The 24,093-nt window shown below is 37.5% G+C and overlaps 1 protein-coding gene across 1 annotated transcript in view; it reads right to left on the reverse strand.

Annotated features, from left to right (window-relative positions):
- Positions 1 to 20,181: 20,181 nt before the first annotated feature.
- The window catches only part of SEC23A (SEC23 homolog A, COPII coat complex component), a 33,477-nt gene continuing 29,565 nt past the window's right edge, over positions 20,182 to 24,093 (reverse strand). The window contains exon 21 of the mRNA XM_064658658.1: positions 20,182 to 21,621. Within this exon, the coding sequence (XP_064514728.1) occupies positions 21,532 to 21,621 (90 nt within the window). The 3' untranslated portion in view covers positions 20,182 to 21,531. The remainder of the gene's footprint in view (positions 21,622 to 24,093) is intronic.

Genomic DNA, 24,093 nt, shown 5'->3' on the forward strand with positions numbered 1-24,093 from the left:
TGCAAATTAGTCTGCACACTGTCTTAGATGTTTGCATTTTTTTCTAATAAAAATAGTTGGGTAAGGTGTTTATAATGTTGAGCAGTCACAATCATAATGTTAAAAGCTTTAGCTGGGCATTTAAATTTTTCATGAGCAGTTTCCAATTGACAAGAAAAAATAAAACACAAAGGAATTTGATAATAAGTCAACTGTTAGTTAAAACATGGAACTTCTAAAAATAGAGAAGGGAAAGGTAATAACAGGTTAAGATGCTTTAAAAACTACAATATATGTTCTGTTCTTAAATATTTTATTATCTATCACTGCTCCTACGAAATATATGGATGAAGGGGATATTGATTTTTTTTCTTTCCATTGAAATCCATTTATAGAACAGCTCAATTTTTTTTCATATTTGGTATCCTATTTAATATTCTTACTTTGACCCCTATGATTTACTTTGTCTCAGCATATCAAAGATTTCAGTAATATAGGACACACTCATCTGGACATGAATCAGATTCATGGAAAAACTGAAACATAGAAATTATCACAGGATTATAGACTGTTTGATGTGCTAGTTTAAAAATTGCTACTAACTGCTATATAGTATGACTCAATACCAAAGGAGATCAAGGAAGAACTTTCTACTTAAAAAGTTATTTTTTTGACTTGAGAGTGGAGATGTGGAAGGAACTGCAGTCAAATTTTAACAAAATATTCCTCTGGTATAGTCTCCAAGGATGTCACAGGATACTAATAATAATTCTGGAAGACAAGAAGTTTTGAAGTGTTTATAAGCTCTTCTTTTAAAACCTTAGCTGATGCCTCAGACTTTTAGTCTCTGTCAGTTCAAGCATATCAGAGTAGAAAGTGCCACTGATGTAACACACACTACCAGCTGTGGGAGAGTGAACCTACAGAATATCACTGTGGAGAACTAAGTGAACAAGGCTTTTTCCTACGTAGAAATTGAACATGTGAAGAGAGTACCTAGACATCTGTACCCAAAGTACAGCTAAATAAAAACAGTGAATAAGTAGGTTCCACAAGAAGGATATATAATTAAGTGTGACTAATTTTTAAGTGCTCTCTGAATATGCTGCTGACTCATGTCTATTTTGTTTGAATTTATGACTTTTGTTTGGTTTGGTCTTTAAGGAGAACAAGTGTTGCAAGAATCACTGCAAAGTCTCCAAACTTGTCCCAGAAGAGGACATCAGGTTGCGTGGCCCAGAAGGAAAACATGATACAGCATGGAGGATAGGAATAAAGTAAGGAATGGTAATAGATGAAATTGTCAGGGTACCAAACACCTCAGGACAGAGATGAGATAGCATGATGTGGGAACAACAAGAGAAGTGTGAAAAAGAAGTGGAAAGGAGGAAAAATGTATTTTTTATTAGAACTAATTTTTATGCAATTAACATTTTTCTCCACAAATGGAAAAGTTCTCCAGCAACTGCTGGATGAAACAAGACTTGTTTCATTTTTCCAATGTCTGGCATACAACTCACTTTATCCCTCTGATTCAATTTTCGAATCTGCAAAGTCTATCACACAAAGTGTTAAAAGACATTCAGACAGCAAATACTAATAAAATAGTATGCTTCATCTGAAAATTCCCACCAGTCCACTGTCTCACTACCTTGCACTGCATCCAGACAAATATATTAAAGTGGATCAGAATGACTGCACATCATTATCATTCCAGTCTCAAGATTTTTCATGCCGGTTTTGAATGGTTAAGTAACCATACCTGAAGTTAATAATGTGTTCAGTTGTTGAGGTTTCAATAAATTTCACTTTGTTTTGTTTATTTGGTGTCAATCTTATGTCACTTATATCTATGTTGGTTTTTAAACAGCATTGAAGATTATCAGATCATTACATTGAATAATTTTATTAAATGTAACTATAGTGCTACTATAACCATTGCTACAACACTAGTCAACATTCATTGCAAATTTACTGTTTAAGGGACATCACATAAGCAAAACTAATTACTCATTGTTTTATAGTAATATGTGAACTTTATATCAAATAAAGTCAAAAACATTGAACATTTTTAAGGTTAAGTACTGCTCCAAGCAATTCTGCAGACTATAATTAATTTAAATTAAAAATATTGTTTAATTATTTCTGCCAGCAAAACAGCAAGAAACTTATACCAGCTTGGGTTTCTACCCTGAAACTGTTTCATAATAGACTACAAATATTTACAAATTCTCTTGTCATAAAAAGAACATATGAACACTGATTTAATTGCTGAGAGACAGTATGTTCACATATGCTCTGGAGCAAAACTGAGCTGTTTTTCAACAGAGACTATTACCATCAGTTTTCCAGAGCATACACACACACACAAAATACTAAAGTCTACTCTTCTTAATATGAGACCTGCTATATTTGCTAAAACCCAGCCAGCTGAAGCTGCTAGAAGTATTGGAGTGCAGGTAACTATTCTTTCTTCCCTCTTGATCCCAAAGTCCATTGTCCACCCCTTCGCAACAGCCTAGATCTGTAAAAAGAGCAAGCAGGATCACCCAGTAGTTTGGGTACCCTTTGCTCTGGCAAGAGGTGTTTCCCCATCTGGATTGTAAAGAAAGGAGGGATACCAGCTGGATGTACTGCCCTCCGCACTGCAGGTCTGGGTGTAACAGTTCCAAGCTGAAGGAGGCTCAAGTTTTTTGTCTCTTACATACATACTTTCCTGAAATGCAAATTCCCCATGGATTTGGGCTCAAAGAATAAGGTCATAATGTAAATTTGGGGTTGTAAGCAGAAATATCTTAAAACATATGCAAGGCCTGTATCTGCACGTACCTTTCTGTGCACATCAATCAAATTCTCCTGAAAAGTTGATCTTTATGCTATGTTTCCTTATAGGATAAAGCACACAGACATGCAGATAACTAGGAGATACACTATGTGGCTGTAACATCCTCGCACTCTGTTCACCTTAACCTGGAAAGTGCAACTGTATCCGTGACAGCAGTATTTAGAAAGAATTTCCTTCTATCACAGGATCTGTGAACTAGGACAGGGTGGCATTTGGGGGAGTTTAATATTTTCCTTCATTTTCTTTCACCTCAACTCATTAAGTGGAGACAAACAGAATCACCAAAAGCCACATCTGACCACTAGCTCCCAAGAGTCTGTAAGAATACAGCAAGTTGAGTGACATCATTTTGGTTCCCAAGCCAGAGGTTGTAGCACTGTATTTAATAGAATTCGAGAAATCTTTCTAGTCTTATCATAGAATCATAGAATCATTAATAATACAATTTCCACAGTTTGGAATAGGATATCTACATTTTATTGGAAATATTATTCCCAGATTTGCAATTTATGAGACACTAAACACCTTAACTGACACCACACATTTCTGTTCTAGTGAGTTTGTTCCCATCTGAGTATTGCAGAGATGGTAATTTCTAGAAAAACCCTAAGTTGCTGAAATCAAAATATTCTTTCTCACTTTCTAAGTGTTTGATTTCAGACATATATATAGAAATTTTCAGAAGAACTATGTGTTTCAAACTGAAGATAATCGAATATGTGGTTTCACGTATCATGCCCACTATGAAGCCTGAGGCAAAATAAGTCCTGCGTATCTCATGCTGGGTGTCTCTGCTAACAGATATTAGATTGTAATCAAAACTTCCTAGGAAAGATTAAAAAACCCCAAACAACCAAAAAAGTTATAGTATTCACAATACTGAATTTCTGAAATTGCTGATTGTCAACAGAAATGAAAAATCTCGTTTCATGTTTGCACAAAAATTTGGTTTCATTTCAGGTTCATTGTGTATCACTGTCAGTTGCCTTGAAACTTCTACCCTGGGTGTTTTCATAATCCTGCTGGGGACCTTGGAGTGAACAACTGCCATCCCTAGTGCAGTCTCACTTCCTGTGCACTGCAGGAACTTGACTCACCCTACGAAATCGCCACAGCCTTTGATGGAAGGCGGAATAAGTGCACATAGGCTAGGATGTTCATACGCATTAAACATAGCAAGGACATACAAAACTTTCTTTGAACTATTTTTTTTTCAGAAGACCTTTCAAATGAAAAGTCAAGAATTCACTGATAAATTTATAATTCCACTTACTGTAATAAAAACATGTTTGCAGTCTCACAAAAATTAGATCACACTCTTTGTGGTTCTAAAAACTTAAAAACCTTCCCTGGATATTGCACTATTTAACCTAGATTAAAATGCAAGACTATTAAAATCAATCCTTATACTAAATAACTTTCAAGACTACTCTTTGCAGGAGAGAGAGATGGGGAAGCACAATAAATAAGTTCTACAATAGTCAAGCTAAAAGAAAAAATAGGTCAATACAATCAAAAAAGGTCAAAAGCAGCATTTAGTCTACAAGCAAATGTGTTACTTGCAGTTATGAAGAATAGCATGTCTAGCTAAATATATAAAGGGAGTAAAATAGAATAAAGAAAAAGTAACTGAATATATAATTTAATTATGAATTTTAATTTTTTTTAATATAGGATTAGTACTTTGGCTATATGGAACATATGTCTCATTACTATGAGAAAGCAGAAAGGGATAAACAAGATAAAATTTACTTGCGAGATCTGGATAAGTATAACTCTTCAGAGAATAAATAAATCCATTCAGCTTAAGTAATTGGCTTTGCTTTACTTTTCTTTGTAGCAAACTGTGTGATTTTTGAACACATCAAATAAATCTGGAATAATGCTTGCTTTGTTGACTTTTGAAAGCACTCATGTTAAAGACAGTGACAGGAATTTAATAGTTGCTACACTTAGATTGAAATACATCACCCCTGGGTTCAATCTCACTCAACCCTAGTTCACACACATTGCATTCCTTTGCTTTTCAGCAGGGAGTCCTGTGAATGTAGATTCAAAACTATGGTAAGAAAAGCGAAAATCGATCCTTTCTATGCAGGAAGGCAGGAGCCACCCAATCAGCCTAAAATACTCTGAAAATAAGCATCTCAAAAAAGACACAAGGATTAAACTAAACTGGGCTCTGAGGAAGCTCCACCAGCAAGGACAAAGTGCCCTACATATTCATACATAGAAGAGTGTGTTTTCCCACACACAGAAAATGACCATTTTTTACATGTTCTCTTAGCAGAGCATTTAATATTGTCCTTTCTCCACTAATTTCGCTCTCCTTTCTTCCTTCAAAGGATTAGTTCTGCCCAGACAGGGCAGAACTAGCTTTTTGGAAAAGAAAAAAATTACAGGATAACTACTATTTTGTAATGAAGTTTTTATTAATGTCATTAATGCTATGCTCTTCAGGTTAAACATTGCTGTCTTTGCTTAATCTGACTAGCACCAGGTGTACTATGTGTAAGCACAAAAAAATAAACCAGTTTTAACAAGCACACATCCAAGTGTCTTTTGTCTCCTATGATACAATATCACTGTCTGTTGCTATGAAGTCTTTTTCCTTATTACATTAACATTTTCATGTGTGCCTCGTTATTTCTTCATGCTGATTACTCAGTGGAAAAGTTGGATTCTATTTAAGGCTATGGAAAAGGTCACAGACAAAAGGGAGGTAGAGTCTCTGCTATTTTAAAAGAAAACTGTCACACTAGTGTTAATATTTGTTTTCACCTACAGAAGTTATACTTTGATTGTCTGAATGGCAAATCATGGTGGGCAGTGTGAATGAAAAAGTACTGAGGTGAAGTTATTGATCTCAGAAGAAGGATGTAGACATTCAACAACTGATTCTTTTTCAACAGAAAGATCTTAAATATTTGGGGGTTTCTTGTTATGACTAAAAGCTGTTGAAAGACTTGTCAGTTACTGCAAAAAAAGAGAAATTACATTTTTTGTAGATGATATCCAATGAAGTAAAATAAGTGATCAGAACATACAAGTTAAAAGAAAAGGCTATTATAATAATTTAAACTGAATACAAAGTAAAAATTACTATAAACAAAACATCTCTTTCAATAAAAAGAAAATTACTTTGGCACAGGACACGAATTACATCTGGGTTTGGTCAGCTGATTGATTACTTTTGGTGGGGGGAGTAAAAGCATTGTGAGAAGAATTTTGGCTGCAGCTTCACAGTCTTAGTTCACCAGACAGACAGTCATTTCTAAATGCAAATATTACCACTGATTTCAAGGATGGTGTCAAACCTGGTTTTCTAAGAGATAATAAAGGTCGGGATTTGAGGTTTGGTGCCTGGGATCATTTAGAACATTTCAAATAAACACTGTATTTTATATTGTGAAAAGTTATTTGTTGAGAGGCAATACTTCATAACTTGTAGAATTGTTTGCCAGTTACACGTGAGAGTTTGCACAGACTGTAAAAAGGGCTCAGTCACATCAGGATCTCCCAGAGCAGGCACTGACAGACACAGGTATTACTTACATTGCCTGCTCTGCCTTGACATCTGTCTTGGTTGTCAGAAGTGAACAATGCAACATATCCCTTCCAGTATGAGACTGTCTCTTTCCTCAGAACCATTCATCCTTTTAACATCTTGCCCATCTCTGTTTTAAGTGGGAGCCAAAGAGAAATTAAGTACAGGAAGACTGAGACTTTCCCTGCCTCCAGTTAAGAGTAAGGCTGTCAGCATAAAGAAGAATGACCTGAAGGAATATGCAAAGGACTATGCTAAAAATGCAGTTATGCTCCAGCAGAAGAATGGCAGGAAATTGCATCTTTGAAAGGTTGAAACAGGATGGCATTTCCACACAGCTTTGGTGTCAATATGCTAATGCTGTACATTTGACAGTAGTCTGCACCAGCTTCTGCATCTATGAGAGCCAGGGCAATACAACAACATTTAAGATAGCACTTGCTTATTATTTTAAAGTAGCAACTAAGTTCATAGATGCTATGGTATTATAATATGACTCAGATGATCATTGGTTACCTAATTCTTAGTTCAACCTAAGAATGCAATTAAACTGGAGCTACTTAAACGAAAATGGAATCCTAATGCATATTAGACTCTGCCTTTAGACTATTGTCCAAACACAGATGTCCTGAAAACAATGTTTCATAAATCCCAACACATCAGGAATGCTAATAAAGCTTGTAATGTCTGAAGACTGTAAGCCATGTTCTCTCGATGGGATTTGTGTAGGTGTTATTTTGTTTTCTTTAAAGTAGATTAACTTCTTTTTTGCTTTTTTAAGCTTTTAAATATCTGTAAAACAGCTTGGTTTAGCTGTTCACTGCAGATTGATTTATTCAGTCCAATTACTTCTTTTCTTATGTGATACGAAAGTGTTATTCATAAGCTCAGTTTGACAGATCTAAAATTATACCTGCCTCTCCAGTCCATTTTACACACTGAATGAACAGATAAACAATATAATTCACTTTCATGAAGCTATTGTCTTTAAGAAAATGGCACAGTTCACTACACAGAATTAATAAATTAAGTCATACTAAGGGATTAAAAAGCACATCGATGGTTTTGAACTCTGCAGAAATTGAAAACATAGAAGGCAGTTAACAAAAGTTTCAGACCAGAACTACCAACCAAGGAACAACACGACTTGGGGCAGTAGAGGAAAATTAAAAGAGTTCAGGATTATGTCAGAAGCTGCTTCCAGTGACTCATTTAGCAAGAAGAGAATAGAGTTTCTCTGTATAAATTCTGAGTGCCTCTGAGTTCACCTGGAACAGGGAACATTTTCTGTAACCTGCCCAGAATGCACCCTGCCCCATGGCCTCCTCCAGAAGCACCTCACCAAAATGTACCCTACCCATTCAGCAGAGTACTTTGGGGAGCAGGACATGGAGGTGGAGAAAGTATCCATGCCCAAAGAGAGCAAATAAAGTAGCGATCACCATGTCCTCTCCAAGAGGAACTCAGAAAAAAGCCAAGTTTCTGTACTACTCCTTAGTTTCTCCATTCCTGTCAACATTTGACTTGACCGCTTTCACAAGGCATCGTTTTCACTATATTCACATCCACATAGGCAAAATGTGCAGGCCAAAGCCACAGAGAGGAAGAAGGAGCACAAGGGAGAAACATCTTCATGTATTTGTCAGTGTCTTCTCTCCATTGACTATTATAACAATGAAAGAGTTCCTATTGAACATCACTGGTTTGAAACATTTCAGAGTGATTTAGTAGGTCGGGGATAAGAATTATCTATATCCAAGATTCACAGCACAATAGTTTACAAAATTCTGCTTCTTTCAATATCTCACAACAACTTATATCATCTAACATTTTTCTTAATTCTATGAATATTTCCAAAACAAATTTCAGCTTCCTTACCATATTGTTGTTTATTTATTGTTTTCATTTAAATTTTCTCCCTCGCACTAGGATCCCACCACAGAGATGACATAGCCATTCATATGTTAATAGGGTTTAACATTACTGGACCATCTTGTCACCTGGGTCTGAGCAAAGGAGTTTTCACATGTTTGCAAGGCACAAGTTCTTGGATTGGAATTACTGACCCTGAGAAGGTTCATATCATGTTACCTTTTCCTGCTTACTAATTTCACTGCTCATTTCATTAGTTCAAGATAGTTGAACTAATTGAACTAAAACACTCAAGAAAGAGATTAATTCTACAGTAGTGTTCAATCTCAGTAATTTCAATTACTTGCACTCATCACAAACAACTTTGGCCTACCCTTTATGTCACTGAAAAAAATGTATCTTAGAATTCACTCTCCTTTCTGGAGGAAAAAACAGAAAAGAAAAAAGAAAAAACCCTGACCTTCTAGTGCAAAGTACTGTGTTAGCAAAGCATTGTCATTGTACCACACTAGAAAAAGAATAATGTGGCAAATGTATAACGAACAATTTAAGCTTCTTTCTTCTACTAACTAAGATGATTACTTCCTCACATATTTAAAAAAAAAATTATATAAGTTGCAGCAAGGACAGTGATTTCCAACACACAAATCCTGAAATTGGACAAAATCTCTGTTTAATATTACAGTTTCATGTTCCAAGTTGCAGGAAGTTCAGACTCACAGGTCCAGGATCACTGCTATTTATGAAGTTTAAAACAGAAACTATGTCTCCCACATCAGCCTGGAGTCTGCCCTCCTAGAATAGTGTGTTCCTAGATGGGTACTGGGAGAAGCGTTTCAATCATGAACACTGCCTGATTCAAGTAGAATACTTTGGACACTTACAGTTTTACCAAGCATCATTTTCTTTCTCAACCAAGTATTTTCATAGAATCATTTAGGTTGACAAAGACAGTAGCAGAGTTATAGAGTCCAAAAGAAGTGCACAGGACAAGCTCTTCTACGGGACTACAGCTTGCCCTTGGTGTTTTGTTGTAACCCTGGCACAAATCTGGCGTACTGGAGTTGGTGGTCCCCAGCACAATATGCAGATATAACTCAGAGATGTCATATCAACACTAAGATCTACTCCCAGCTGGCAGCATAGGCAGGCTGCACTAGGCTTGACTTCCTTCTGTCCTCTAAGACTATCCCAGACAGCTTCGCACCTTAAAGCATCCTTACGGATCCCTGTGCCAAGTCCCGTGTTTTCATGCCACAAAGACGTCATTTCAGAGGCTTTGAATTCTTCACTTCTATCCTGGATTATGTTTGAGCAGGACTGAGGCTCTGCATGGGGCTTGCAAGAGATTTATGGCAACTACTACATCATCCAAATACCTCTACACTGCAGTGCTTGGCCTCAGTTCCCTAACACAGTTCCTGGCTCCATTTCACCTGGAACAGGCATAGGCTCAGACTTCTTCAGCCTTGTAACAGAAAGGCAAGAAATTCAGCAAGACTTATCCCTCTTTCAGAGATGCTACCCTCATTCCCCACACCAACTTTCACTTACGCCCTTAACATTTGATAAGGATGATAGACTCCATGTTTTGCCATCCCTATTTCCTCCTTCTTCATCTGTGTCATGAACTTCTTTGTCAAGTTTCAGGTGAACTGTTGTGGTTTTGCACTGACCAGTGCAATTGCCTTTACCACAGTCATCAGCTATTCTTCCCCTAAAGGAACAAAGATGTACATTTGTTTTGTCCTTTACTCCATCAATTGGGTTTTTAGCTGTTGAAGCACTCCTAAAACCACATATAACAAACTGAATTAAGTTACCAAAAACCTTAAGGCTCAATCTCATCATACATAAGAAACATGCCTATGAGAAAACAGATTCACCACCTGCAAAACAGGCAACAACACTGCCAAAACAAAAAGATCTATTGTACCAAACTAAAACATAGTAAGCTCCAGTTACATCCTTCTACTGAAATTAAGTACAGCACTGGCAAGCCAATACTTCAAACACCAGCATGAAAAGTGTATAAAAGGGGGAGTACTACTTTTTATAGGAGGTTTTAAGACAAATGTTTTTCTTTTTCCTCACATCAGTACCTGATGCCCTAAAACAAAGTGGGGAGAGGGGGGAAAACACAAAGACTCATACAAAAGAAAATCTGCCATCCATCTTCTAAGAAGCATAAATAAAGCTTGAAACTTATAGCAAAATATGTTTGGGGAACATATATTTAGCTGAAAACATTTTCAGTGTTAGCCTAGAAAAGAAGTCTGAGAAGCTCTCCTTCATCTAGCACCAGCTAATGATGTAAGATTTCTTGGACTTCAGACAGTTATTTCTGACTGGTCACAGTGGAAGTGGGGAAGTGTACTCATTCCACCACTTCTAGCACAACTGACTGAACCTGGCACAGCTCAGCATTACCGGGGCATTGACTAATTAAAAAAAATTAATATTGATTTTATTCCATTTTCTACAGCTCTACTCAAGGGCTTTCTTCCCTCAGTTCTGCAAGTACACAGCTCTGCTTTCTAAATTAAGCAATTTTATAACCCTATCCCGTAATAATACAGGTTCTTAACACTGGTCTCTGTAAAACTTGGAAGGAATAATCACATAATCATTTAGGCTGGAAAAAGTCTCTACAATCATTGAGTCCAACCTTTGACTGATCACCACTGTGTTGACTAGACCATGGCAGTGACTGCCACGTCCAGTCATTTCTTGAACACCTCCAGGAACGGTGACTCCACCACCTCCCCAGCCAGTCCATTCCAGTGTTTAACAACCCCTTCTATGAAGAAATTCCTGCTTATGTCCAACCTTAATCTCCCCTGGGGCAGTATGAGACTATGTCCTCTCATCCTGTTGCTAATGTGCAACTAAATGCCAGGAGAGGAATAGGAATGGCCAGAAAACATAAACCAACCCGTTTTACCAGAAAGCGCAGAGGGCAGTTGGCAAAGGAAGCAAATGCCAGTTGTACCAAGCACCCTAGAAACTTCAGCCCCAGAGCTCCTCAGCAGCAGTACAGGCTTATCCGAGACAGGCAGAGCAGGTAAGCCTACATGTTTGCTCTTACATGGTGCCACACAAATACACAGTAACATTTCTACTAGTGCTTTGACAGAAGAGACCTACCCACCTCTGACACAATCCGCAGAGCATGCGGTCATTGCCAAATGCTCACACAATGTTATCAGCCTAGTTACGAACAGAAAGGTTGTTTCTGTTTAACAAATGAAGGGAAAAGAAGAAGCAAACACACCTTTTCTCTTCACGAAACCAGGAAAATAAAAAACATTTGTAACAGCATGATTAAGAGATCACTTTTCCTTGCTTTTCTTGGGAGAAGATCAGAAATAGCCACAAATAGATTTATGGACAGACTAATCCATTTAAATGTTAAATTGCAATCCCATCTGACAAGAGCTAGAACATTAGTGCCTGGCTTTCATATGTGTTGACATCCCACACAGCAAAATCTTTGAATTGTAATGAAATTACTTTTTGCTGATGACAGGGAAGGGAGTTTGGGTGGAACTTTTTTCCTCTCAGTAATAAGATTTTCCATTGGCCTGGGTATCCCTGAGGAATTAACTTTTCAGTGATTTGCCTCTTTCCTTTCCATGAAGAGTTTTGCTACAATTGGTTGCTCAGGAGTCAAACTCCAGAAAGTTTCAAGGCCTTAAGGTCGGTGTGCCTCATAAAGACACTATTTCAGTGAATGGGAGACTACTCAACAGGTCTGTCTCATGTATGGTTCATAACATCTCATAATATCTGTCTTTCAGGTACTTCATAACCTCAGTCACTTCTTTCAAACAGGTCCAGTCTCCCATAATACACCATAATGCACTGTAGCACGAGGCTTTGCACAGGTGACAAAGCACAAGGCTCATCACTCCAAGGGAGAACACAGGGCATTAGCAAACAGCATAGGGACATGTGTTACAACTCCATGGATAAACTGTGGAACTCTGTGTCATTAAACATTACATTGCATCTATCTAAAGTTGGCGGTTCAATTAAATACATAATTTCAGCTTTTCTAGAGAGAAACATAATATTTCAGCAAAAGTCTCAGTGAAGAAAAATTCCTTTGCAGGTCATCCCTGTACTACTTTTAGAAATTCCCAGGTAGCCAGTGGAGGTCAGGAAGGATAGATTGGATGCATTATCTGGGAGGCTATAGCTTTCAGAACAAGACTCTAATATTTAGACCATAATTCATAAGTCCTGGTAATCACATATGCAGCTAAAAATTGTAAATTATAATAAATAATAAGTAGGGCATGTAAGCAAAAGACCCTGTCACTATGAAGCCAAGAACCTCAGCACATCCTTAAGTAGTTTGCTTAACCAGTTTCATCAAATGATCTTTTCTGCTTCCAAGGGATGTACTAACTCAGCAATAAGTGGGTGTTCATTTAGATGTGATTAAGAACCTGCTAGTAAGCCTTACAACATGCTCTTCCCAACACCATCTGTATCAAGATGGGATTAATATTTTTTTAAACATAACCCAATCTACATTTCTTCATTAGTTCTCTTAGTGTTTCCTATTAAACGTTCCTCCTGTGGTTCTCGCAGTTTAAGCACTCCTCTCCATTGTCCTGCTTGCCGTTTTGCCTGGTGTCACCAGTCTATTCTGGGAAATCTCTCACTCATGGAGATTATTCTGCTATCAATTCCCAAACTGGCACTTCTCTTCCACCAAAAAACAAATAAAATATGATATTTTGTACTGATACTTTGCAGCTACCTGGAAAAATCACCATTAAAGAGATATTAAGCTAAAAAGTAAATAAAAATTTATTAAAATTGAAATATAAGTAATGTAGTTTCAAAATTTTTATATGAATGTACAGAAAAATGAAACACTTCCATCTTCCTTTCCTTCAATCCAGTTCAAGATGTTTGTCTCTTCTTGTGCCAGCTACCTTACTTTGAAGTTAAACCTGCACGGAGAGATTATTTCCACTCTCTTTTCACTTTCCTCTTCCTACTCACTGCTCCCAAAAATATTAACAGAACTCTCATAGCTAAGTGCAAACATCTCCCATCCTGGCAGGAAACAGAATCTGTAATTTTCCTGAAGGTTACTAAGCTAGAAATAAAACATTCATACTTCGCATGGTTTTGTGAGTGAAATAAACATAGAACTTAGATTTCTATGGCAAAACAGGCATGTATAGAAATAATGCTGCCCATTTTTTTATTGTTCTTAAGTGAAGCCGCACAGTGGCAGACAAACACTCAGGGTAGAGATGTCTTTCAAGTGACAGATCCCAAGTCACCATGAAAACTGTGACTAATTTTATTGCTTTGCAAACATATTTACTGTAACCAAATGTCAAAGTTGTTCAGAGGGCTAATTCTAGTAGAAGAAGAGAAAGTAAGACTTAAAAGGTCATTTTCCTTCTTAACAGGAAGTATTGGAACTGGGGGCAGGAACTGGGGGGACGAGCAGGGAGAAACCAGTCATGCAGATAAGCAGGGCCAACCGGCCTCCTTTGATGAGGTGAGGAGGAAAACTAATTTAAAAACCCAAGGTGAATGACACAACTACAAATAAGTTCAAGGTGCTGAGGTCAAGTCTGACCTCACCATCTGGAAGTCTTCCAGCTTCTGAATCAGTCCATAGAGTCTGTTCAGAACCCTTCCCGAGAGCAGTCAACCATCAAAACACACAGATACCAGTTACATCAAAGTCACCATAGCTGCAGGGCTTGTTTTTTAGAGAGCTGTGTAGTACTCTGTGTGTGTATACATTGAAAACTGGTGGGAAAACAATGTGCCTTTTTGATTATTTAACTTGATACTCCAATTCATTATATCAGAAATTAATTTTTAAAATAAAAGTCAATGGAATATTTATAAGCATCACAGAACACTTCAAAGAATAAAAATAGTGTGTCTATTCCACTCCTGTGAATGTCCTTAACTAGTGCCAGACAAAACATACCATGTGTCAGCCAAAATTAAACTAATTGGAGAATTAAAATCCTTCATGTTACCAGAACAGAATTCATTCTAACATAAATCATGTGTAAATTAATTAGCATAGATAAGCTATCACTTACAACACCAATCTACTTGACAAAATAGCTTCCCTAGTTCTGGGCCTGTCACTGAGCCATCTATCTCCCAATCATTGTAATTAGCTCCCACTCAAACATACTAACTTCCATTCAACAGCATGCTTTAGAAATGTCTGACTCTGTGTACTTTATGACTAAAGGCATGTTCCCATTACTAAGGATACAAAGAAGAGCTGATAGGAAGAGGGAAAACAGTGAAAAGAACATTATTAAAAAAGTTCAGTCAAAATAGTAAACTTAAAAACTAATCTATTCGATCTCAGTCTGATCAGCACACAGGGGAGATTGCTGCCTATTTTCCTGTGGGAACTTGCACATGAGCAGCTACTGTAGAAGAGGTATCTTGTATATCTTGTCTGGTAATGTTGTTTTACTGATATCATCTAAGAAATTAGACTTTGCCATGTTCCACATGTGAGAGGATCAGTTCAAGATAGTCAGAAATCTGTCCTGCATAAGCCAACTGAAAGGAAAAAAGAAATAACAGTAACTTTTGCAGGGACTTGGCTGAAGGCTGAAAGAGTTACAAGGGCAGAAATAATAATTTACTGTTAATTATTGGAACAAGACTGTCCTAGACCTAGAGGTATCTTTGTAACAGAAGTTTCCTAATACTGCATGTACATGAAAATTTTACTCTGACATGAATATTTCCTATTTTTGTTGCAGTTTATCATAGGATTAGCTAATAAACAGGTCTGCTTCACTCCCTAAAGCTTTAGACTGGAAACTCCACAGAACAGCTTATATGACAGACCTGTGGTTGTGAAACAGTGTTATTATTATAAGCGGTTTCAGAAGTATTTTAAATATTTTAAATCATAGCCTAAAATTTCATGTAAGATTTGGGAGTCATGCACAGATATCTATTCATATGTCATGTCACTGAAAACCCTTTGTGGATACTGAGCAGTAATAAAAATGTTAAATAGCAAATCAACTAAGCCTGGGTAGGAAAAGAGTTGAGGCTGGTAAGCTTGAGAAAAGTGGGTTATATTTGAACACCGTAATTACAGCTCTTCATTTTATCAGCATTAGTGAAAGTCTTTCATAATAGACCAAGAAAAAGTCTTTGGGATCATGGCAGCAACAGAGTGGTCCTGGAGGATTTCTTGATATGAACTATGACACACCTCACCTTATCTCTGACAGCTAGTGAAAGGCAGAGCCCAGGCTGAATCCCCACACAAGTTGAAGTACTGTTAGGATTACTTTAACTAGCACCATGGATGGCATTCAGTTCAGGATCCCTGCCCACAGTGTATAGTAACACACTTTCATCCACACTCTGGAAACATCACCTGGAAAGACGAAATTAATGTGCTGAAGATCACAAGATATTTGGATAGAAAACCGGTTACTCTTAGATGTAATGTATTTTTGAAAAAACATTTCATGTCTGCTGTTGTACAGCTGTATTAGTAACAGAAGTTTTTAAAGAATTTTTTTTTTATGTTGGTGTGTTATGAAAGACAACTTTTTCTATTTTATCTGTTTTCTGTTCCAGGTCTTATACTTCTCCAGGCATACAAAAAAATCCTTCCAAAACAACTGAGTTATTTATAACTGCTTTTTTTTTTCTGTAACAGGAATGCCTATACAGGTATGACACAATATTTTCAAGATCTAAGAGAAGTTTGAAAATGTCACACGTGTGGTATCACATTATGAGACAGTTTCATTTTATACATGGAGAAGAACTTTTAAATCTAAACAACCATTGCATAACTAAACTTGTAAGCCAATTCACTGAAACAAGCCCAAAAACACTGGGTAAGCAACACACACTGAGTCATTTTGCTACTGCAGCTGGGACAGAAGTCAGCTCATCATAAACCAAATTTCAGGCAAATCAAAAGTTTCTTAAAACAATTTCAGCAATACAGCTGAAGAGAAAAACAAAAAAAGAGCCTAAAATAAGTTCAAAATTTGAGGCTTGATATGGCTAAATTATTATCACACAAACTACTACTAGCACGTAGACAAACTAAATTCACCAGGCCACAACACTGTTTATGGCCTAGGCGTGAGCTGAAGACCCCTTTTGAGAGCAGAGAGGTTAACTCTTTAAACTTTTACTCAAATTTTAATCAGTACAGTGACCTCATTTGAGACAGATCTCTAACAGCACTGGACATGCTGTAGACTGTACCATTTCAAACACCAGTGGAATTGAGTCCATTGTCCAAAAAAAGTCCAAAGGCAACCTTAGTTACTGTGGGTCTGAGGAGAGTTGTTAAAATATATCAGTAACAATCCTATGAGAGCATTGCATTTAGACAGGAAACTCTACAGAGAACGACAATCGGCTTTGGTTTTGTGCATTTGAAGATCATTATTACATTGTCATATGCATCAGGCCAGAATATTGAGATGTCACACTTTCCCCTTAACATGTTGGGGAGTATTCACTTGGGATCAGATTATCTTCCTCTTGTTATTAAAACTGTAGTGCTGGGGAAAATGGAGTTTACTTGTTTACCAGTTCATTTTGGTTTTCCTTCTACAGGATACCACCATTAAGATACCCAAAGATAATGAAAAAGATTTCTCTTCTCATGTCAAGCATAAAGACCATGTAGTCATACCAGAGATTCCTCAAGGAAAATTACTTGCCAGCCTTAAGTGGCAACTGCTCCAATCTTTTTCCTGGCCTGCTTCCACACGCCGTCTTTCACTTGTGTCAGGAAATGTCTGCAGTGGCACAAAACCCTCCCTGCAGCCTACCACATCATGCTGTACTCAGGAATTTCTCAAGGATTGGTCTGCACAACCAACCTGGAGGCAACTTGCACAAAACACCTGTGGCAGATTTCTAACCACAGCTGAGATACTGGACTCTTCATTACATATGGAAGATTATCAGTGAGGTACATTTCCTTAATAAAACAAAGTTACACTGTATTTCATTCTCTGTTTTGAATGGAAAGGAAAACAAACAAACAAAACAAGCAAGGATCTTTTCAATCTATTTCTCAAAACAGAGAGTCAACATATTCTTATTACTATAATGAATCTGAAAATTCATTCAGTGATCCCAAGTTACCACTATCATCTTGTTCATATCAATTTTCCTTCAGTCAAAACCACCCTTTTTTCACTGCTGAGCCCACTCTTCCAGTACTCTTATGGTATGGAACAAGTCTTGACTTCACACTAGTCAGTATGCTGACCTTCGATGCCTCTTTTTCCCCCCAGAAAAATCTTCAATTCTGTTTAACATGGGAAGAACTTAACAGGGTCTCCATAGTCCTCACATACATAAAACCTCCTATCAAAATAAAGTTCTTGTGACATGAGACTTCCAAGCCGATGATAGAGAACAAAGACTTTCTTTTCCCAGTTTGTGTAGCTTGGTTATTGTGCTCAAAGATAAAAGCATTGTTTCATCAAAAGCTGAGTCTACCAAAAGCCATGACCTTATGCATTATGCATGTACAATAAACACATTCCACGGTGTATGAGACTACAGACTTAGAAATATTGCAAGTATTCAGTAATCTGAATAAAGATAGGTCAGTTGGGTCTGAGCTACATTTGCTTCTTGCAAAGGTTACAAGTAAATGTCACCTTAACTACATCTGCATTGCATTAAGGCAAAAATTCCAAAGAGGGGAATCATTCAGATTTAAAGTGGTTTCTAAAAGGCAGGATTGTCATAAAAACTGGGTCACAAGATCTGTGAGTTGGCCAATGGCAGAATTTAGTCTAAAAATAATAAAAAGATAGATGTACTAACAAAATACCCTTGAATTCTAATTACAGGCTGATTTTGTATGCAACCAAAAACTTTGGCAGAAGGCCCAATTGGCAAGGCAAGGAGTTGTTAATGAATTAAAATGAAAAAAAAAAAAAAAAAAAAAAAAAAGAAAACCTCCAAGAAGCAGAAACAAGGACAGGCAACAAAGGAGGAGTATAAATTATTGCTTAAGCAATTAGGGATGGAATCGGGAAAGATGGAGCCCAGTTGGAGCTCAAGCTGCCAAGGGGCACAAAGAGTAGAAGAAAAAGAATTTTGTAAGTGGGCTAATAGCAAACTGAGGGTCAAAGGAAATGTGAAACCAATGTTGAATGGGGAAAACAACCTGGTGTCAAACAATATAGCAAAGGCTGAAATATTGAATTTTTTTTTTGCCTCAGTCTTCAAAAAAATTTCAGACCTCCATACACAACTGCAGTTCAAGAAAGGAGGAAACACAAAAGTAGGAGAGTGAAGGACTATTTAGAGACATTGGGTATATTCACATCTACAGAGATACATGGGACCCACGGAAGGATGGTGAAAAAGATGGGTGATGTGATTGTGAAGCCATATCATCCTCAGAACATGTGATGATCCAGGAAGGTACATTGAAAAGGGGCTAAATTTTGCAGTCATCTTTAAGAAGGCTACAGAGGAAGATATGAGAAACTACATGCTGGCCAGATTCAGCTCAGTCCCTAGACAGACTTAGGACAACTCCTTAGGATCCATTTTGAAACAAATGAAGGACAAGTAGACAGTGAGGAAAAATGTGGATTTACAAAGGGCAAATCAGGCCTGACAATCTGATTGCTTTCTTTAATGAAATTACTTGCTCTGTGGACAAGGGGGCGGTAGTGATTAGAATATACAGCCCTCAGGGACTCCATGCAGCAAAGTCACCGGTTTTGCCATTGAAAGAGCTTCTTCCATAATGTCTACAAGTCACCAGTACCATACCTCAGCTGCAAAGACACTTGTGCCTGCTCTAGCCTTGCAAAATCATGTTTCTCTTTCCTGACACTGAACTTCCTTGCCTCAGGTTTGCCTGTTTTCACAGAACCACAGAATGGATAAGGTTGGAAGGGACCACAATGGGTCATCTTGTCCGACCTTCCTGCTCAGGCAGGGTCATCCTAGAGCACATGGCACAGAATTACATCCAGACTGGTTTTTTAATATGTCCAATGAGGGAAACTCCACAACCTCTCTGAGTAACCTGTTCCAGTGTGCAGTCACCCACACAGTAAAGTTCTTTCTCATATTCAGGTGGGACTTCCTGTGCATCAGTTTCCTTCTGTTGCCTCTTGTCCTATTGCTTGGCAAAACTGAGAAGAGCCTGGTTCCTTCCTCTTGACATCCCCCAGGGATATCGGCCGCTCCTCCCAGCTTTGTGTCATGAGTGAACTTGATGAGAAGGTGTCTGCCCCTTCATCCAAATCATTGATGAATATGCTAAACAGCACTGGGCCCAGTATTGAAACCTGGGGGACACCACTAGAGACAGGCCTCCAACTAGACTCTCCTTTTACCTGTTTCATGCCATGACACAGCTCCCAGCTGTCTCAGTATTCTGCAGAGCTGCTTAAGTCATTTGTGCGACACCAAGGATACTGATTAGGTGCAATGGTCCTCTTGTTCTCTCCCATTTCCAAAAGATCTTTGACAATGTTAAATACCCAAAGGTACAAAATAAGCTAATGTTGCCAAAAATTTGGATTAAAAAAAAATTATTACAAGGCAAAAGCTGGTTAATGGAAGGAAAGCACAAAAAACCCCATCCATTATCATGACTTGGTGACGAATTGATTTGCTAGGCAAACAGTACTTAACTGCCAAGTAAATTGGACATATTTGGTGTTGTAAGAAAAATTAAGCTGTTTATTAGCTAAAACAAAACAAAGTCAAGAGGGCTACTGAATTATCATCTTCTAAACTAGTGTAAACAGTTCAGTACCTCTGGAAGTTTGATACCAATTATTACATGAATAAAAGTGGTGCAGTTATTTTAAATTTTGTCATTACTACCTTTATTTCCACATTTCATTTCAAGAACCAACAGAAATCAGCGCAATAAATACAAAAGTGAGAGAAAAACATGTATTTTATTTGTTTTGAGGCAAATGGAGTTCATCTCATTTAGATCAAGGAAATGGAGAACAATCGATTTAATCAAGTTTTTAAGAATTTACAGAAAAACCACCCTCATGCTTCTCACACCAGTAAACGACTGAATTTCCTATGCGAAAACCTTCTTCCTTTAGACTTGGCACAATTTTTTACTGCCCACTACCACACTTCACATCTTGGCTTGTCAAAATGTCATATTACCTATGTAAACGTGTTTTATGTGTAAACTTCAACAAGTAAATGGGAAAGTCTACTAATTTACCCATCAAAAAAAAATTAAGTATGAACTAAATAGCAAATTAATTACATCACATGCTATGTAATACTGTTTCAAAAAGAACTACAGCCTGTGGAACTCATAATAAAAAAGATGCAGAAACAAAAAGCAGATGTGCAGTGTCATGCATTAGTGTAGTAACATTATAAGGCAATAGTAAAAAAGGTGGATTTTTTTTTTTAAGTATACTTGCCAAGACAAAAATCAAGGCTGTACTCTTAGTCAGTTCACTTTGGTAGTGTAGGATTTCTTTTTAGCTAAAAGTAGAACTATTTTTTTTTGAGCATATTCACCTGTTAACTGTGTTTGATAATACTTTTTTGTCAAAATACACGTGGATTTAAATTTCGTGCAACAACAGATTTTATACTTTTCAGTTCAAATTCTCTGTGTTGAAATAAAGAAAAACTCTGTTCCCAAAGAATCGAATCGGGTAAATGGGAAGGAATATTTGAAATTAAATACCCCTAAAATAAACACAATACATGAACAGTAATATCTCTGCAGGCAATGAAAGTTCATCAGCCTAAGTAAAAAGACTGAGTTAATATCATTTTTATATGGTTTTTGTTGGTGCTTTGTTCACTCCATGCTCAAACTGAGTAAGCAAAAGTAATCATGTGGCAGTCTGGAAAGCCCAACATCACCAAGGATTTCCTTTCTTGTTCAATGGGCCTTTGTAGTGCTGAGCAGAATCAACCCCAACGCTTTAAAAAGGAAACTGAAATTACATCTCAAAATTGTTGCAAATGATCCCAAAGTAATTATAATATCACAGTAATCAAAATAACTGTTCTTTTTCCTCTGCTTATAACTTAATTTACTACCTGTCATTTTTACAAACTGTAGTTCACATTAAAACATTTGCTGATAACAAAAGCTTTTCTTTGAAAACAACACTGCTTTACATCTAGTCAGGCAGCTTGTGCATATCAGAGCATTCTGTCAACTGAGACATGGGAAAGGGTAAAGGAGAAAAAGCTGAAATATGGCTGCAGATTATCTGTGCCTTTAGTGCACTGCAGAATCTCAGGCAGCACTAGAGACAGCAAGTTTCTTCAGATGATCCATAAATACTTGCAAGCTGACATCATCAGTAAGAATGGGTGCTCCAGACTCCTATAAAATAAGAGAAACAAGAAGAACTGATTATGCACATTGTGAAGAAAAAGCATTTTAAGGCACAATATGTTCCACTGAATAAACGTTTTATAAATTTAGAAAGACCTTAGAAGCACACCATTACTGAAATTCTCCGACCAAAAAAAACCAGCAGACTGTACATTTACATAAATTTTCATATGTTTACATGAATTCAGGCACAACCCACAACTACAGTCTTTCATATTCATGCATACAGAAATGAGATGCTGTATAGCAAGATTTACATCAACCAGACAAAACTCACGAGTTTTTGACAGCTGCCAAATACTAACTTACAAATTTTCAGAAGTAAATAAAATTTCAGTGGTGCAGTTCCTGTATGATTCCTACCTCAGTGGAGCAGACAAAGGGGAGAGGAACAGTAAAATACAAGTGACACAACTAACAAATCAGTATCTGTCAGTGAAGCTCAGACATATCAAAATGATGAAAGGAAGAAACAAATCCACTAAGGGTCTGATTTGACACCGAGTAAAGGTCAACTGGCATTCCCAAGAAGAGCTGGGCAAACTCTCCTCCTGTAGCTCTGTGCCACCTCAGAGAAAGACCAAAAAATATGAAAGTCACAAAAAATCAGAACACAAAAGCTCTGAAAAAACCTTTTGGGTGGATTCTTGCAATTTACTTTTTGACCTCAGAAGTATTTTAAGAAATTCAAGAAGTTCTAAATGGTCAGGTTTTAATTACTACTTTTGAACAAATTTAGAGTCAAAACACCAGTTGGTAACTCTGCAAATGTTACATAGCAGCTCTCTTAAGTCTTTTGAGACCAGTCTGCCACTATTTCCATTTACAGCTATAGTAAGAAGTCCTATAAATCTCAACAATTCCACCATTTCAAAGGTACTAAGCACTCACATTTACAAATTAAACTAGAGCTGTCTGAACTGTTGCAAAGTCTTCCAAAACACAGACATAAAAGTCTAAATGAGGATTCTTAGAAGCATCTTTTTGAGAACGGTGGCTTTTTGAGAACTGGCTAAAACCAGTTCTCAGTTAATAATCAAGGGACAAATCCAAGTGCAGTAAGATTTCTTGGATCACTACAATACACATCTACTCTCAGGGAAGGCACACTAAATTACCTATCGGCTGATGGCAGCAAGGTGAGATTAAAGGACGCTTTACTTCCAAGCCTGTTAAATACTAAGCCTGAGCTCTCTTAAATAAGAATCATAGAATCATTTAGGTAGAAAAGACCTTTAAAGTCATTGAGTCCAACCATTAACCCAGCACCACCAAACCCCCCCACTAAACCATACCCGTAAGTGCCCCATCTACATGTCTTTTAAACACCTCCAGGAATGGTGACTCCACCCATTACCTGGGCAGCCTGTTCCAACCCTGTTGACAACTCTTCCTGTGAAGAAATTTTTCCCAATATCCAATCTAAACCTCCTCGGGTGCAACTTGAATCCATCTTCTCTTCTCCTATTGCTTGTTGCCTGGGAGATCGACCCCCACCTCTCTACTACCTCCTTTCAGGGAGCTGTAGAGAGCAATAAGGTCTCCTTTGACCCTCCTTTTGTCCAGGCTAAACAACCCCAGTTCCCTCAGCTGCTCCTCGTAAGACTTATGCTCCTGATCCTTCAGCAGCTCTGTTACCTTTCTCTGGACATGCTCCAGTACCTCAGTGTCTTTCTCATAGTGAGGGCCCAAAGCTGAATGCAGGATTCAAGGTGTGGCCTCACCAGCGCCGAGTATGGGGGACAATCACTTCTTTGGTCACGCTGCCTACACTACTTCTGATACAGGTCAGGATACCACTGGCCTTCTTGGTCCCCTGGGCACACTGTTGGCTCATGTTCAGTCACCTGTCAATCAGTACCCCTAGGTCCTTTTCTGAAAATTTCAACTGCATCTTCAATAACCAACCACATAATAGAGATGCATGAAAACTTTACTGCTATCTTCTGAAAATGCTTTTCATACTGTAAAGGCACCGACCTATTAAAGCCTAAAGAAAATCTTTACTTAGAATATTAAAAACCAAACTAGGCCATTCATAACCTCCTGAAACACGGTTTCAGTGGTGTGTGGGTGCCCTCTTCAGGTCAATGTGGACTTTCAGTTGTGCACAAAATAAAATTTTATGAAACAATCCAGGGAGCTCATGAAAAAAACAAAAGCAAGATGCAAATCAGTTTTAAATTGCCTCTAAACTGTCACATTTCTCATTTCATAATTTGTACTTTATTCAACTTTGTTCACAAAAATCCCTGCAAACACAAGAGCATATTATGTTGAGCACATACACTGCAATGCCACTGGGGAGATTAATACATTTCTTATGTTACCCTAGAATTTCTCTCACAATTAAAAGGGAAAGCTGTCTTTTGTAAGATGTATAGAAGAGTCTCTCCTATCCAGCATGAATAATTTTCTTAGAGCAGGTAAAGAATTGTTTTGTATTTGCATTTACATTTG

The sequence above is a fragment of the Pseudopipra pipra genome, chromosome 6 (assembly GCF_036250125.1).
Source record: "Pseudopipra pipra isolate bDixPip1 chromosome 6, bDixPip1.hap1, whole genome shotgun sequence".
Lineage (NCBI taxonomy): Eukaryota > Metazoa > Chordata > Aves > Passeriformes > Pipridae > Pseudopipra > Pseudopipra pipra.